The sequence below is a fragment of the Myxine glutinosa genome, chromosome 4, assembly GCF_964187855.1.
Source record: "Myxine glutinosa chromosome 4, kmMyxGlut1.1, whole genome shotgun sequence".
Lineage (NCBI taxonomy): Eukaryota > Metazoa > Chordata > Myxini > Myxiniformes > Myxinidae > Myxine > Myxine glutinosa.
The window spans coordinates 203,476,468-203,493,646 of NC_136264.1; the positions used below are offsets into that span (position 1 = coordinate 203,476,468).

At 44.7% G+C, this 17,179-nt stretch overlaps 1 protein-coding gene across 1 annotated transcript in view; it reads left to right on the forward strand.

Annotated features, from left to right (window-relative positions):
• The window catches only part of DNAH12 (dynein axonemal heavy chain 12), a 460,368-nt gene that overhangs the window by 67,088 nt on the left and 376,101 nt on the right, over positions 1 to 17,179 (forward strand). Inside the window, exons 21-25 of the mRNA XM_068114298.2 lie at positions 7,434 to 7,673; positions 7,757 to 7,878; positions 10,078 to 10,201; positions 10,987 to 11,106; positions 12,733 to 12,842. Of these exons, the coding sequence (XP_067970399.2) occupies positions 7,434 to 7,673; positions 7,757 to 7,878; positions 10,078 to 10,201; positions 10,987 to 11,106; positions 12,733 to 12,842 (716 nt within the window). The remainder of the gene's footprint in view (positions 1 to 7,433; positions 7,674 to 7,756; positions 7,879 to 10,077; positions 10,202 to 10,986; positions 11,107 to 12,732; positions 12,843 to 17,179) is intronic.

Consider the following 17,179-nt stretch of genomic DNA (forward strand, 5'->3'; position numbering starts at 1 on the left):
GTAAATGAATCTAGCATGTCTTTCTCCTGTTTGAATTCATTCTTCTCTACGAGTAAGTTAATCCACTGATGACGTTTATGATAATCAAGAGCTGTAAATGATATTCAGGAGTCTTTACGAGCATTCCACTTTTCCCTTTCTCTCCTATTTGTACCTTTTTGCCAGCGTAGGATTGCCTGATATGGTGGTGTAGATGCACACCACACCTGCCTACCTGCCTTACACCCTGCCCTGCCTTACTTGTAGCACACCTGCCTTTGAGCCGTTTAGCTTGGGTTTGATTACAGATCCGACTATATAATGTCAGATTGGTGAATTGCAGGCAGGGTATTCCATCACTACTTGTGCTGTGTCTCAGGAAGCACTTTGAACAGGGTGTCCCATCTGCTAGCATTTGTTGATAGACATTATAGATCCCACAGTGTCTTTCACAAAAGGTAGGCAAGTTATCACCGACAAAATTACAAGTTGTAAATCGACAAACTCGAGAGTTCATAGAACATTTCACCCCGTGCAGTCTTGAGAAAATGTCTCGAGGTCAGTCTTGAGAAAAAGGACATGGGAAGGGTCTTTTCAACTCTTGCTTTGCTTTTCCGACAACAATTTATATTTCCTACGAGCCGCGATTTTGTCTGAATCTTGAAATTCGTCGGTTTGAGTTTTTGTTCAGTTTCGTTCAGTTTCGTTCCATTGTGTTAAGGGGGAGGGGAGAGGGCATGGGTGCTATTTATCAATGCTTGAATACGTTTCAGAAACACATTTTCCCATCAATATCAAAAGTTCGCATTGTGAATTTTGTCCAACACTAAGTAGTTGCCGTTAATGATCAGCACTATTTTCTTTTAGTGCAGCTGCTAGCGGTGCAGTGAGGTGGTCGCGTGGCGTAGTATTATTGACACCCAGCCAATCATCAGCGAGTATTGTCACAACAAGCATTATATTTATTCAGCATTGGCCTCCTCCATGAAAGGGGTGAATTGCGATGATGTCTGGAGAAAAGGCTTAAAAAAAAACACCCAGCTGTGTCATGCACATATCTTCTGTTAAAAAACAAGATATTCGTACCTTCACACAGATTCGGTGGGATAAGTACCATGAATATCTACTATAAATGGAGGAGGTGTGTGTGTGTGTGTGTGTGTGTGTGTGTGTGTGTGTGTGTGTGTGTGTGTGTGTGTGTGTGTGTGTGTGTGTCGGTGCACGTGTATGTGTATGTATGCATGCAAGTTGTTTTTGCCTGCGATTTGGGCCTCTGGAGATGGCAGGAAATCGACTGGTTCTCAAAATATCTACCTCCATTAGCATGTGTGTGTGTGCATATGTGTATGTACAACATGTCACATATAACATGTGTTTATACAATAGAACATGCGCACAATATGTATTTTTTTATTTTTTTTATTTTTTTTTGTACACTGAATCGAGGCTCGTGGAAGAGCTAACATTTATTTCACAAACAAATCAACCAGACAAACAAAATATACAAAAAGAGGGAGCGGAAGACAAGATGGGGAGAGAAGGGGAAGCACACAACCACAACATTTGAGAGCAGGGAGAAGTGTGGTTGGGAGAGGGCTTGGGGGGAGGAGGCGTGGGAAGGGGGGGGGGGGGGGGGGGAGAGAGGTATAAAACACAAGGGGACCATGCATATAATGCATAAAACGTGCATACGCATAAAACATAAAACATATATACCATGCATATAACGGTATATATGCATATAACGCATAAAATTAATGCGTGAATACAATACACAGCATATGATGTCACGCAAATCAAAATAAACTAGAACGACACTCAGTAGAGAGCATACCTCCAGTTTGCACTCAGTTGGCCATATCACTCGATGGTGAAGAATGAAAATGTCGTTAAATATTAAATAATTCTCATATCGGAATCCATATTCAGATCTTCACCAAAATCGAATCGATTCTTCCTTGTCACACACGTAATCTGTCCACCAAGCTTCGTCCAAATCCATCCATAACTTTTTGAGATATCCCGCAATGTATAGTTTTGGCCCTATCTCCCAATGCAATGGTGAAAAATCACTTAAGAAATTAAATAATTATCATATCCGAATCCATATTCAGATCTTCACCAAAATGGAATCTATTTGTTCTTCTAAGACGCCCAACCTGTCCACCAGGTGTCGTCCAAATCCATCCACAACTTTTTGAAATATCCTGCTATGTATCGTTTTTGGCCCTATCTCCCAGTGGTGAAGAATCACTTTAAAAATTCTAGTAGCCGGATCCGAATCCGGATCTTCACCAAAATCTAATCATTTCGTCCTTGTGACATACTCTACATCTCTGCCAAATTTCGTCCGAATCGGTCCACAACTTTTTGAGATATTTTGTTCAAAAACAAACAGACAGGGGTGAAAACGTAACCTCCATCCACCTTTGGTGGTGGAGGTAAACTTGCCAAAGCAAAAGCAAACGTGTATAGACCATAATCGTGCATGTGTACGTGCAAATCACGACTAATGCACATGGGGGTTGTAGATGTGAGTCCTTAAAAATGGCCGAAATGCCAAAAAGCGGATTTTTGAACCCTGGTAGCAAACTTCAACAAACCTGTAGGGCTGTGTTGGACAGAGATCTCATGGAGAACTTTTTACTCAGTCCATCATATCGTTGTCTATACTCATGTGAAATTTCAAGTAGCACCTCAGTCATGGAACGAAAACAGATCTCTAGCTGCTTTTCCATCTTCTGTACACAACCTAAGAGAGCGAGTGGCAAATTTGATTGGTTTAAATGGCGTAAAGTGGCGAAATATTTTGTCCATGTACTGCTAAACAGGTTTTTGGAAGTACCAAGGTGATCTGTGTTCTAAAATGTTTTAAATGTGTTCAATCAATGTGTTTTAAATGTGTGTTAGTGTTCAATAAAAATTTTAAAGGCTGTAGAAAAAAAACATTTCGGCAGTTTACCGCTGTTGATTAACCCTCTTTTACACCACTTTATTTAACGCGTTAAATTTGTCCTTCATGCCTGTTGGTTGTGTCTTTTATGACATGCCTAGAGACAGTATGTTTCCTGGTTATTTATTTATTTATTGTATACAAGATCGAGGCTCGTGTAAGAGCTAACATTAATGACAAGAAACATAAACGGACACATAAAACATATAATAAAGGGAGTGGGACAGACAGACCGTCTTCTTCTTCACTCATATACAGCACACTTCACTCATATACATGCTGCAGGGTATTGTAGCGGCTACCGCTGGGTTTTCACAATCGCCTTGCACCTATCAAGGACGCGGAGCGATCACCATGCCGGGCTCGTCCAGGACGCCCGGGCAGGCCCGCGCTCAACTTGCCAGGCCTCGGTCGGGACGCTCGGCCACGGCCCCTCTCGCCTTTCCTGGGCAAACGCTCCGGGATAATGTGTGTATATATATTGCTGCCCGATAAACGGGCTTTTCAGAGTACCTGAGTGTTTTGTTTGAATAAAGCAACTCGGACGAATTCCAGCTTTTTGTCGCGTCCATTCTTCCGATCTGAGGAACTTCATTGTGAGGTGAGGCAGTTGTGAGGCAGTTGTGAGGCAGTTGCAGGAGAAGTACATGGAGAAGAGGAAGAAGTTGTTTTTTGGGTTTGTTGATCTGGAGAAAGCATTCGATAGGGTTCCACGCAAAGTATTGACATGGGCATTGAGGAAGTTAGGAGTGGAGGAATGGTTGATCAGAGTAGTGATGGCAATGTACAAAAGAGCGCGCACAGGTGTAAGGACGAAGGACGGGAACAGTGGTGAGTTTGAGGTGAAGGTGGGAGTGCATCAGGGGTCGGTACTAAGTCCACTACTATTTGTAGCTGTGATGGAGGTGCTGGCTCAGAACGTAAAGGAGGGTTTACCGTGGGAGTTGTTGTATGCAGATGATCTGGTGTTGATTGCGGAGAGTATGGATGGACTGAAGGAAAAGATGAACAAGTGGAAGGAATGTATGGAGACAAAAGGTCTGAAGGTGAATATCGGAAAGACGAAGGTGATGGCAAGTGGTAAAGCATGTGGTGAGGTGGAAAGAACTGGGAAGTGGCCGTGTGCTGTGTGCAGGAAGGGTGTCGGAGTGAACTCCATTCAATGTACAATGTGCGCTGAGTGGGTTCATCAAAAATGTAGTGGTCTGAGAGGGTCATTTACCAGTGTGGCAGCTACATTCAAATGTAAGGTGTGCACAGAGGGAGCTGCAGATGGAGGAAATGTTGAGTTGGATCTTGGAGACGGCGTGAAGCTGGAAGGTGTGAAAACATTTTGCTACCTCGGAGACATGCTGAATGGAGAAGGTGGATCAGACTCGGCAACGGTTGCTCGAGTGAGATGTGCATGGAAGAAGTTTCGGGAACTGAGTGGCGTGCTGATGAGGAGGAGAGTGTCGCTGAAGCTGAAGGGAAAGGTGTATGCTGCATGTGTGAGAAGTGTTATGATTTATGGGAGTGAGACATGGGCAATGAACGTAGAGCAGCAACGAAGGCTGGAAAGGGTGGAAATGCGAATGGTTCGATGGATGTGCGGAGTATCGTTGAGAGAGAGGAAGACAAATGATGAATTGCGAAAGATGATGGGAATATTGCCTGTGATTGATGCTGTGAAGAGGAACAGGCTGAGATGGTTTGGTCACGTGTTGAGGAAGGATGAAAGTGACTGGTTGAGAAGAGTGATGGAAATTGATGTAGAAGGAAGTAGAGGACGGGGAAGACCGAGAAAGACTTGGCTAAAGATGGTGGAAGAAGAAATGCGGGCAAGGGGGTTAACAAGGAGAGATGCAGAAAATAGGGCAAAATGGAGAAGATTGTCATGGGGACCGCAAGGCTAACCCCCGCTCTAGCAGGGAAAATGGCCTTAAAATGCATGTTGTTGTGTTGTATTCTTCCGATCGACGTGGGAGCCCGAGCTCCTTCAGTATCACCATTGGCTGAGAGCACGGCTGTGCCTTATGTTGGTTAGGACAGAAATTTGGAATTTGTTCATGGTGCTGGCGATAGCTCGCCTACCGTCCGCGAAGGGCACAATGGGATCTATAATTATTTGAGATGGAATGCCTATTTAACGTCCATCCGGGGGATGGCACACACTTCGATGAATCACCCTGCCTGTGAAACACGAGGATGACTGTTTATACACTACCGGTCAAAACTTTTAGAACACCTCAATTTTTCCAGTTTTTATTGAAATTTACTCAGTTTAATGTCTCAGTGTACTCTGAAATTAAGCATAGAACAAATAAACAATTGGAGATAAAAAGAGATCAAAGAATCATTTTGTTTAACAAAACTTAATTTAAATTTTTGACTCACCAAAGTAGCCACCTTTTGCAGATATAACCGGCGAACACACTCGTGGCATTCTTTCTACGATGGAAATCAAATATTGTTCGGGAAGTTCTTCCCAACACTGTTGCAGAAGTTCCCACAAATGTGTTGCACTTGTCGGTTGCTTTGCTTTCACCCTTCTGTCCAGTTCATCCCAAACCAGCTCGATGGGGTTTAAGTCTGGAGACTGTGCTGGCCATTCCATGATTTGAAGCCGACCGTCTTGTTCTTTTCCTCGAAGGTAGTTTTGACATAGCCTGGATGTGTGTTTAGGGTCATTAGCTTGCTGTAACATGAACCCTTGACCAACTCGGCATATACCAGAGGGTATTGCATGGCGCTGCAAAATGCTGCGGTAGCCCTTTTGGTTCAGGGTGCCAGTCACTCTGTGCAAGTCGCCGACTCTGGATCCAGCAAAAGAGCCCCAGACCATCACGCTTCCTCCTCCATGTTTGACAGTTGGTGTCACACACTGAGGAACCATCCTTTCACCTACTCGACGGCATACAAAAACCCTGCGTGATGAACCAAAGATTTCAAATTTTGATTCATCGGTCCATAAGACCTTCTTCCAGTCTTCAGTAGTCCACTGGCGGTGCTTCATGGCCCAGGCACGCCTCTTTTTCTTATTTTGCCATCTTAGCAATGGCTTTCTTACTGCCACTCGACCTGTGAAACCTGCAGCTCGAAGTCTTCTCTTCACAGTTGAAACTGAGACTTGCTTACTTCGACCAGTGTTAAGCTGTGCTTCAAGCTGTTGTCCTGTGAGCCACCTATCACGCAAGCTGTTGCCTCTCAGAAACTTGTCTTCTGATTCTGTTGTGGCTTTGGGTCTGCCAGACCTCTTCCTGTCAGTTTCCTCCAGTTTCCAATATACCACTTCCTGCAGTGCAATATTGTCCAAATAATGCTTCAGAGGGTGTAATAACAGTTTGTTCCAATACTGCTTTTATACAGACAGGGGGTTTGTAATCAAGTATTCAGCAGAGGTTGGGACACCTGTAGGAATTGTTTGCATCAACTTTCAAGGCTTAATTTACTTACATTGCTGCAGAAGAGCTGTAAGTTGTTAACCCATTACTTGTTCCCTGAAGAAGGCCTTTGTTTTACAATATAACTGTGCAATTTACATTATTTTCCGGTTTTTGCTAACCTAAACGTTTTTTTTTTTTACCTCGAGCAGTTTACTGCTTACCTTTGCACCATTTCAGGTTATTCACTGGACTTGAATTGCTTAAATTTCAATAAAAACTGGAAAAATTGAGGTGTTCAAAAACCTTTGACCGGTAGTATAGGTGGGTCAGGATTCAAATCCTGGCTAGACATCTTCGAGGCAAGTGTGTGTACGCCTAGGCCATCCTGTCAGCCATGACAGACAAACTAAAACAATTATCTCACTCCTGTGTGTGCATGCATGATCACGATGAGATTCTGTACAATTTACCAAATACAGAGCCAAAGTACTGTTAAACTGCAGGTTTGTGTTCAATTTCATGTTCCAATTCCTTTTCTACAGGATGCAAAATATAAAATTCAGTTGGAATTAGATAGTTCCTTCGTCATAGACTGATTTCTGTCACACAGTCAGACAGAGGGAACCTTTTACTTAACCCCACTTTGTGCTTCGTGCGTGGGGTAATGATAAATTCCTGCCTAAGTCACCTTTAATCGAACATCAGGCATGACCAGCCGGTTCGTGAAAGATTTGGGCCAAAGTAATTCCCCAGCTGACCCCATAAGAAAGTCAGCAAAAGAGGGGCCACTAAGGAAATAGTGGAGATAAGTGCCAGTGTAGGATTGTGTGTTTTGCACTCCCTTGGATTCATTTTGACCTGCATGTCAAAATGAAAAATAGGAGCTGTATGCTGTATTCCCGATCGGGATGTAGTCTGAAGCAGCGCTGTGCAAGCATACCTTCTCCTGACACTTTTTATGATTGCTTATGCTGACCTACTCTGTATCGGAGTCGGTGTGGATGCGGGTGCACTTCTTTTTTTTTTTTTTGCTTTTCTGTGCATTGCTTTTGAGATGGAATCATTACCTCGGCTCGTGAACAAAGATGCATTCGCTACTTGGTGCATTTATTCTGGTGCGATTTTGCATGATGCAGTTCTTCAAAGGTCTTGCCTCTTCGGGTGCTTGGGCCTGCTTCGACGAGTTCAACCGCATTGAGCTGGAGGTACTCTCTGTGGTAGCCCAACAGATTCTGTGCATTCAGAGAGCGATTCAGAGCAACATGGAGGTCTTCCTTTTCGAGGGCACAGAGTTACGGCTCAATCCTAACTGCTTTGTGGCCATCACCATGAATCCAGGCTATGCAGGACGTTCTGAGCTTCCTGACAACCTCAAGGTGTGTAGACGCAGAGGTGAAGTTTGCTTCCTTTCCCAGCATTGTTTATATTTGCACTAATGTTCATGAGCTGACCCCTGCAGGTGCTGTTCAGGACTGTCGCAATGATGGTTCCAAACTATGCCCTCATTGCCGAGGTGTCTCTCTACTCAAACGGATTTCTCAACGCGAAGCTTCTCTCGATCAAGATCGTCATGACGTACAGGTACAGCGTTACCAGAACCCCTACTGTCTGCATGTCCATGTAATAATAAGACAATCTGTGGCTCCAAAATAAATTGCAACTGGACTTTAAAAACATTTTTCATTATGTATGTTACTAGCAAAAGTATCCGTCTCCAACGAGGGGAAAAGTTTAATTGAATCTATCAATTTAAATTATTCCATGGACTTTTAAAAGTTTAATTGTGTTGCACTAAAAGAAAAATCCGGCCTTTTCTATTTCAGACCAATTTATCGTCCTGTTTGCCAAAAAATTGCTATATTGGTCACTTTGGCCTTAATCTGCAGCCTCAAAACGGGCCACATAGCCCCTGTTACTTCGCACACAACTTCGCACACAAAGTTGTGTACCTCGAGTATGGAATTTACTGATTCAAAAATGTGATCGTGCATAAGGAACAAACTCAGAGAAAGAGATAAAGAGATAGAGATTCCCCTTGTATGGATAGATGTATCCAACACATGCTAAAGGTAAATTCAATTGATTAAAAAGGTGATATGGATGATTGTCTTTGGGGCAATTATTTATTAATGCGGGCGACGGTTGTTTGTGAGTGTGTGTGTGTGTGTGTGTGTGTGTGTGTGTGTGTGTGTGTGTGTGTGTGTGTGTGTGTGTGTGTGTCCAGGCCATAACTTTAGTAACGATAAATACCCCTTATTAGTCAGTTCTCAGTGCGTGTGAGACCTCGAGTTTGTTTTCACCTTGGAGACGAGTTCCGGGAATGCGGTTGCTCAGGGAAAAGCGGATTACTTGGAGGCCCATCCCTGGAAACTGTTCATTTCTCGGCAGGGAAAACAATCAAGAGTGTTCCGGGTTTCTTCGGTAACCACAGAGTGATAATGATAATGGTGATGATGGTTATAATGGTAGATAATGATAATGATATATAATTGTAGTGCCACAAGTGCAAGACACCCCATCTTTATTAACTGCTTCCATGTTTCTTTATTTATTTACCATTGAGCTTCAGTGTGTCTGTCTCAGCCATAACATTTTTACCATCTGAGCTTTTGTCATGAAATCTTCAACAAACCTTTATTATGAGAACTAGCAACGGTACCCGCCCTATGGGCGGGGCTTCGATTTGGAGGCCCAAATGAAAAGGTAAAATATCAGAAATTGAAGGCTTTTTTTATTTTAATTTTAAACGATTTATATAAACATCCGTTAAATCATATCACACGTAAATCATTAAAATCCAAACAGTATTTGTAGAATTTCAATAAAAGCCACATCACTGTTCAGATCGGTAAATATTATTCCATCGTGTTTCAAATTTGGGCAATGGGCTCTCCAATAGTCGATGTGTTCACGGTTTGAATTACATAACGTAACGTTTGTGACGATGTTGCGACGATGTTTGTGTTCACGGTAGTATTTGATGTGACAGTGTGAACGTAAAAATCGTAATGTTTTTCGTTTTTATTTTCGTAATCGTTTAATGAACGTTTAATGTTAAATGAATGTTTAATGAGCGTAAGAATGAGCGTAATGATCATTAAAGGAGAGAATGAATGTTTTGAATAATTCAATGCGAAGTGAAAGATGCCTCAGAGCTGTCACATTCACAATCTCTATGTCGTATGTACTCCCCATACGTGTTTCCTTCATTGTAAAAACTACCAAGTCAACAGTTAAAAGGATTTTGAGCCAATAGGTGTTACGGCCTTGGCAAGATCGATGGAGACAGCGAACTGTTAGCTTAAACACCACCCAAATAGCTATGTGGAATTCTCTCATGTAGAGATTAAACCCACATCGTTTGAACTTTGGCCGAGGTCATTATTTACTTTTAATGATGTTTATATGCGAATCAAAAATAAGATAATTGGTTTTGGGTCGTCCTTTCCGCATAACTCCTTTCATAACACAAATTAATAAAATGTACATATATAAAAAAATTGAGTTGTTGTTTTCGTTAAGTTTAGCTCGAGTACAAAACGGACGTGGACGGGGCTGTGTATTTTGGGATGCTTTGTAGTTGCTTCTTCAAATATGGCGGTGTTTCACCTCTTTCCTGTATGCCTCATATATTTCTCATGTGCTATTGTGTCCAGTCATGGTCCATGAATATCCGCGTATTAACGGTATAGACAAAGATGTGGTTTCTCCGGACATCATTTGTGCATGTTTGGTTGTACCCCGAGTATGTTTGAGACATATCCTGTGTTGAACTTGCAGGCTGTGTTCAGAGCAGCTCTCCTCACAGTTTCACTATGATTATGGCATGCGTGCTGTCAAAGCTGTACTTGAGGCGGCAGGAAACCTCAAGCTGAAGTTTCCAAACGAAAACGAGGACGTCTTGGTGAGAAACATTTCCATGTTATCACCCAAACTCACCATTTTCATGACATACATCATTCATGTTCATCATGAATTCATCATTCATTCATTGACATTCATCATGTCGCTCACCATTTGGCCACTCACCTTAACCCAAACAAATTAAAGTATGTTAATTTATGTTATGAAGTCTATTTTCTTTGAATAACAGTGATTGTAACAAGCTATTGACGTTTGAACATGTCATTACCCTTGCCTGAGGCGAGGATATTGCATTTGAGTCAGTTTGTTTGTCTGTCTGTCTGTTTGTCCGTACAGAATAAATATGATTTTCTCTGCAATCGTTGGTCCGATTGACAGGAAATTTTCACCATCGGTGCAACTCTACCTGTATAATTTTTAAATGATAGTTATGACGTCATAGGTCACGTGGTTCGGCCGCCATCTTGGAAAACTGAAACATTTGCACCTCTATATCTCGGAAAGCGCTGAACAGAAAAAATTGAGACATGGCTCATTGCAAGGAACTCTCCGTGGGAAATAAAATATGTTAATAATGATGTCATAGGTGCCTCCATTATGACGTCATAATTCGACAAGTACAAAACTTCATCCGATCAAGATTAAATTTCTTGAGCATAATCTAGGAATAAATTGGTAGGGAAAAAATAATGATGACGTCATCTGTCACGTGGTTCGGCCACCATATTTGTTTTAACACAAAAGCCTTAAAAACTACTGAAAATACATCCTGGCATGGGTTTGCAAGCTCTGATTGCTCTTTTTCTTGTTTTGTGCTTGTTTCAGTTACTTCGATCGATTAAAGACGTGAATGAGCCGAAGTTTTTGTCTCATGATATTCCTCTATTTCATGGTATCACTAGTGACCTGTTCCCGGGTGTGCATCTCCCCAAAGCAGATTACGCAGTACGTACAGAAATGCACTCATGATGGACCATGTGCTTTTGTTTTGTTTTGAGATGATCTGAAATCTCATGTTATCATGTTTATTTGTACGAATGTTGTTCGGCATTAGATGGTGATGTCGAATTAACTTGCATGGAAGACAATGGCATAATGGAGAAAGCTGAACCCAAAAGCGAATGTTTTAAACCTTTAAAATTTTCTTTCACATTCTCACTTTCTTTGGTGGGTTGTGGTTCAGCAGAAATAAACCATTTTTATCTGTGACAAGTCACAGGTCTACAACAGATTCGCATTGCTGTTGTTGTTCTTGTTGAATGAATGAATGAATGATCGTTTTAAGGCCATTTTTCCCCGCTAGAGCGGGGGTTAGCCTGGCGGGCCCCATGACAATCATGGTTCCCTGTTTGAGGCAATGTTTTTATGGCTGGACGCCCTTCCTGACGCCAACCCTTAGTCGCCTCTTACGATGCGCAGGGATACGGTGCACCTATTCTAAGCCGGGGTACAGACCGGGATCATTCATCCCAGCAAGCTGGTACTCAATTTGCCGACCTCGGAAGGATGACAGGCTGAGTCAACCCCCCTGGCGTTAATTCAGCGATCGACCGGGATTCGAACCCAGGATCCTAGGATCCCAAGCCGGCACCCAAACCGCTAAGCCAACACCAGGCTTGGGGTCGATTGTTGGCGGGGTCGATTGTTGGCGGGGTCGATTCTTTAAAAATGTGCACCCATTGGTTGGATAGCTGCCGGACCACACCCACATCTGTTGATTGACACCACCCACCATAGCACCAAGACAAAATGATATGGACGCCATCTTGGTTTTCTGGTGGGCCTAACACATTAATAGGCTTGTAGGCCTCTGATGATTATACACTGCCCGCGTCAGATCTCCATTGGCTTTGTTTGGGTCGAGTGTTATTGATGATGAGGGACCCTGAAAAATCTGATCATATGTCGAATAATAAGGTTTAATCAAGCCCGTCAGAATGCATGGTACGTCAGAACACATGGTAATGAAGCGTTACATTACGTAATCTAACGTTATGTTATGCAAATTACGAAAACAATAGCGTTATGTAATTTTTGAATGGCCTCGTCTTGGGGTTTATAGCTGGGTCTAGATTCAAAACAAGGCGAGACAGCCCAAAGGTGCGTGTGCATACCACTAGGCTATCCTGCCAGTCTGGTACCACAGGGTATGCTAAGAATATTGTACACTACATGGAAAGTAAAGGGGGAAAAAGGTGCAGAACAGTCGTGGGATGAGGCATTTTTGTGCTGTGAAAGACCATACGAGGTGATGGCGGAGGGTTCTTCATTGACAGGAGAAAGGGGATGATAAAGAATCAGATATAGGCCAACAGTCTTGAGTAAGGAAAGAGTGTTTATACTACTAATACATTTGTGACTATTTGGACCCATGATAACGTGCTTTCCTCATCTGGTCGTTGTGCTGGTGAGCCATTGTTCTCCTGGAGATCCAACAGAGCTATTTTAAAACTGTCATTCTATCTGTTCTCTATAATACTTGAGAAAGATGGCAGCCTCAAAAGATCAGCTTTATATTTGCTGAGTGTCATCATAATCGAGTGCATCGGTGTATTGATTCTCTTTCTGCAGTGTTTCCTGGAAGCCACCCGTGAGTGCTGTGCTCAGCACAACATCCAACCTGTGCCCATCTTTCTTGAGAAACTCATCCAAACATATGAGATGATGACAGTACGACACGGGTAAGTAATATGATCGATTTATGATTCATCAATGACGCTCCATCCTTTATGTATGTTCTCCATCCAGCGCCTTTATATATGTATTCATATATATTGTTGCGGATATGAGATTGGCCTCCATCCATATCCGCTTGTAAATATTCCCCTATTTCCTCCATACTTCCCAACTATCCCCAATCCCCCATTCCCTAGTCCCATTTTCTGTAAACAACACTCTGTAGACCCGACCTTCCCCTATTTCCCCCATTAAATGTCGCATCCAGGTCCACCACATCTCACGTAGACAACTATAGGACATCTTGCTAGTTATTCTTAGTCTATGTCAGTTAAGGACTCGTTTCCATTAATTCTGACTCTTCGTTGCACCAGAATGTGATTGTATGGCACCGTTAGGAAGTTTAGGACCTCCCAATACCTCCCCGCAGCTCTTCCTCACGGTTCAGCAACAACAACAACAACAGCAACAACAACGGCGGCGGCGCAGGGAGTGCGCGTCCTCACTCCGGCTTGGTTAGCCGCCATCGAACATGTGCTCGACGGGGTTACCACGTAGGGGCTCGCTGTCAGCTCCTCGTCAAGGGCGGAGCCCGGTAACCCCCCGCACCCAATAGAAGCGGCGGACCGATCCCATCTGGGGCGGGGCCAACGAGCCGAGGGCGTGTCACTCCCCGCTAAGCATGCGCAGGAAGAGGGAGGTGACGTCAGATGCGCGCTGGACTTGAAGGAAGAGAGACGCCACCTCCGAGCGCTGCAATACCTCCCCGCATCTCTGGACTGGACCGTGCTTGATTCTGCCCCTGAGCCAAGGTGCACCTTGTGCTATCGACTGCCTGTCCTTCCCTGCCATCAATCCCTGTATAAGTCAGTCTTGTTCCGTTTGTCTGTGATCTGTCTGGGATAGATAAGATTGTGTCTAAGTGCCTATCTCTTCTGTGCTTTACCTCTTACCTTGTAATCTACCCCTTTTCTCCACCACCAATTATATCCTCCTCTGGAGGTCTTGAGAACTGTACCCCTTGTGTCGTTTCATTTATCCCAGCCGTTGTGTCCTTTCCTTCATTGATTTAGCATAGCGCGATTTGGTCAACGTCGGGTGGAATCGGGTAAACTGTGCGAACACGGCGGCCATTCCGCTCGGCCCATCATAACATCTTAATCCGCGTGTCCGTAACAATATATTGTTACGGTCCGCGGATAAGGATGTTGTTTGCCGAGCGGAGGCACCGCGGCCGAACAGTTTTCCCCGACTAAACCCGATTCCCGAATGTTGGCCAGATCGCGCCACAGATATTCAATAGGGAAAAGACTAAGGCGACACGGATGTGAAGAAGAAGCAGACAAAAAGGTTGGAAATACGAATATAATTTATTTACTATTTACATGCTCAAAATAACCAAGGAAGAAGGAAAGATAAGAAAATAATATGCAGAAGATTTTAGAGACACAGTGAAAATACTAGCTTATCTAACAGGCTTAACTTATTCCCAGGGACAAGACAAAAGACAGACTACGAACACACTTACACGGGGGATGATGATAGGAATGGCAGGAGGTGGATGGCTGGAGGGGGGAGGCCGGTCCATGGATACCGCAGCCCGATCGGCGCGTTTGGCAGCCGCCGTTCCTTTTCGGTCCTGCTCAAACCGTCCGTCTGGTTCCAAGCTGCTGTGGCTGCAGTTTCGGTGGCTCAAGCTGCTGTGGATGCAGTTTCGGTGGCTCAAGCTGCTGTGGATGCAGCCGCCACTCTTGTCATGGACCTCTCTTTGTCATGGACCTCTCGTCATGGACCTCTCTACGCAACTTCTGACCACTCTTGCGCGCGCGCTTTTATAACGCCTCCGGCGATTAAGCCGCCGGCCTTCAGGACACGCCCATCGGTGTGCTCACCTCGGCCATGGTTGGTCGCGCGACCCTCTGGCTCCGCCCTTGATGACGACGGGCGGGCACGCCTTTCTTCCCCGACCCGAGCACATGTTCAATGGTGGTTTTGGAGGGGATGTAATTGGCAAATTGAGGCTTGGCCATGACGAAAGGGGAAATGGAGGTTTTTGGGAATGGGAATGAAGAATGAAGGGAATCTATCTTATTTCACTTAGTGCAATGGAGTGTCATTTTAATGGAAGACAAAGCCTTAACCTAATACACAGAATAAGGAAATAAACTACTGAACAGGGATATTATAGTGTCCTTCAATGTATGCTTTCTGGAATTAACTACCGGAACGCCCTTTTACCTTTATACACACTGGAGCAAGGAGGGCTCAGACTAAACCAATAATTCACAACAATTGGTATACAATACAACACAATCAAAAAAACTCAATCCTCATATCCGCAACACTGCACCCTCCTCCTCTTAGGCACGTCCCGGGCCTATAACTTTAATTTAGTGTGACACGTAGGTGTAGTTCCCTCTACTTTTACCCTGACCCTGAGTGCGACAGTCTTAAAACATAAATAAATATGTCCCGCTGCTCCATTGCACCCTACCTAACAGACTCATGCCCACAGCCAACCGAATTGCGGAATGGTCTTCAAACTATACACTGACGGTGGGGACCATTATTTACACTGACGTTACTTTATTTACAAAACGTAACCCAGGACCTGTGATTGTTCTTTCTGGGGGGGGGGGGGGGGGGGGTGGGGGGGGGGGGAGGCAGTCTGCTCTGCATTGACGCAGCATGAAAGCACCCAAAAACGCTCCAAAGCACCCTCAAGCACCAATCGGTGCACAGTCATCACTGTTCATGAATGTTCACTGAATAAAAATAAAAACAACAACCCCTAACCCTGCAGGTGGTCTCTTGCTCTTCGGCTCCATCTGCTGGCTATTACTCTCTTCCTGATGTTGTCATCTTCCTTTGCTGGTGGCCTATTTGCACTAAAACTTGCACCCAATGTGTCCATTTGTATTTATTTATGGCCCACAGGGGCCGACTATGTATGGTTCACCTGTGGGGCATCGGTGCCCTGTGATCGAGGTCCGCCAGCAAGATTTCGGGCCTTCATGGCCGGTTCCAGCAGAGGGGCCATGCCCCAACCCATGGGGTCCATCAGTGGTGCTCAGCCACAGACATGTGGTCCATAATGTGGTGCATCGATGCAGACAGCTGGTTCTGGGAGTTCCGGGCGCACAATGGCGGACTCACGCACGCTCCCCTCGGCGCCCAGTGGCGCTCAGGTCCTCATGTGGGAGACAAAGGGGGGAGAGACAGATGAGCGAGGGGTAAGGTCACAAGGGTACACATCCAACAAGGCAATGCAAGGCGAAATGCGTACGGAGAGCGAAGTGAGAAAAGCTCGTCCCTTCCGTACGTCACCCCCCCTGTCACCTACTCTACCCTTGCCCCTACCCCATATTTACAAAATCTACACCTTTACAAATTCGTCACTACGTCACGTCTTCCCCATATTTCCCCTATACCAAATTGGTCTCCACAATCCCTCTATCCAAAATTTGCCATCACCCAATTCATCATCAATCCTCATAAGGAGGCAGAGATGGAACATCAAGCACAATGTCACACCCACGTCATGATGCGTCTCACGTTCCAAACATTTGCACAATAAAAATAATAAAACATGGCATGGTGTGGAGTTACGTCACCTCAGGTGAGTGGATGCAGATGGTGCGAGGAGACCTCAATCCTAACTATCCTCTAAATGACTTTAACACACTTTACACTACCCGGGGTCTTTCCCTGCCAATCCATTGGCCACTTACACTATGGGTTCTAAAAACCAATTCCCATTGACCAAACTGTGGTGCTTCTCAATTTGGGGTCTCACTCCCTCGATTCATCTCCCTGTGCCCTTGCACAATTTCTGGGCTGGGTCGTGCAGCTCTCCCAGCAGGTCTACCCACCTGCACACCTCCACCACTGTAGTTGCCACCCGAGCTTACCTCGCTCCTCACCCTAACCTATCTAATTGGGGAAGGCCCCTCCTGGCTCTGTCACCCCTTGGTGCCCTCTGGCACTGGGCTACCCGGGTCCGTCCTCCGGATCCTCGGGCCCCATCCACAACAACTCTACCGGCTCCCAGAGCCAACCTGCGGCCTCACCTGGCCAACATACTCACAGTGGTGGAGTGCCCAAACCAACTACACACACTAACAGGCTACACGCCCAGCCATTTCCACAACACTAATGCACCCATCCAAACACCATTCTTTTCACCCGCACCACAGATGCCAATATCCATCCACAATTTACCTGTACCCTCTACCTAACATTTACACTACCCTCCCTGGGTATTCGTGATGGGGGTCCATCCTTCCCCCATTCACACCTTCGCAACATCCACTCCACTCCACAGTTTCCACCATACTCACTC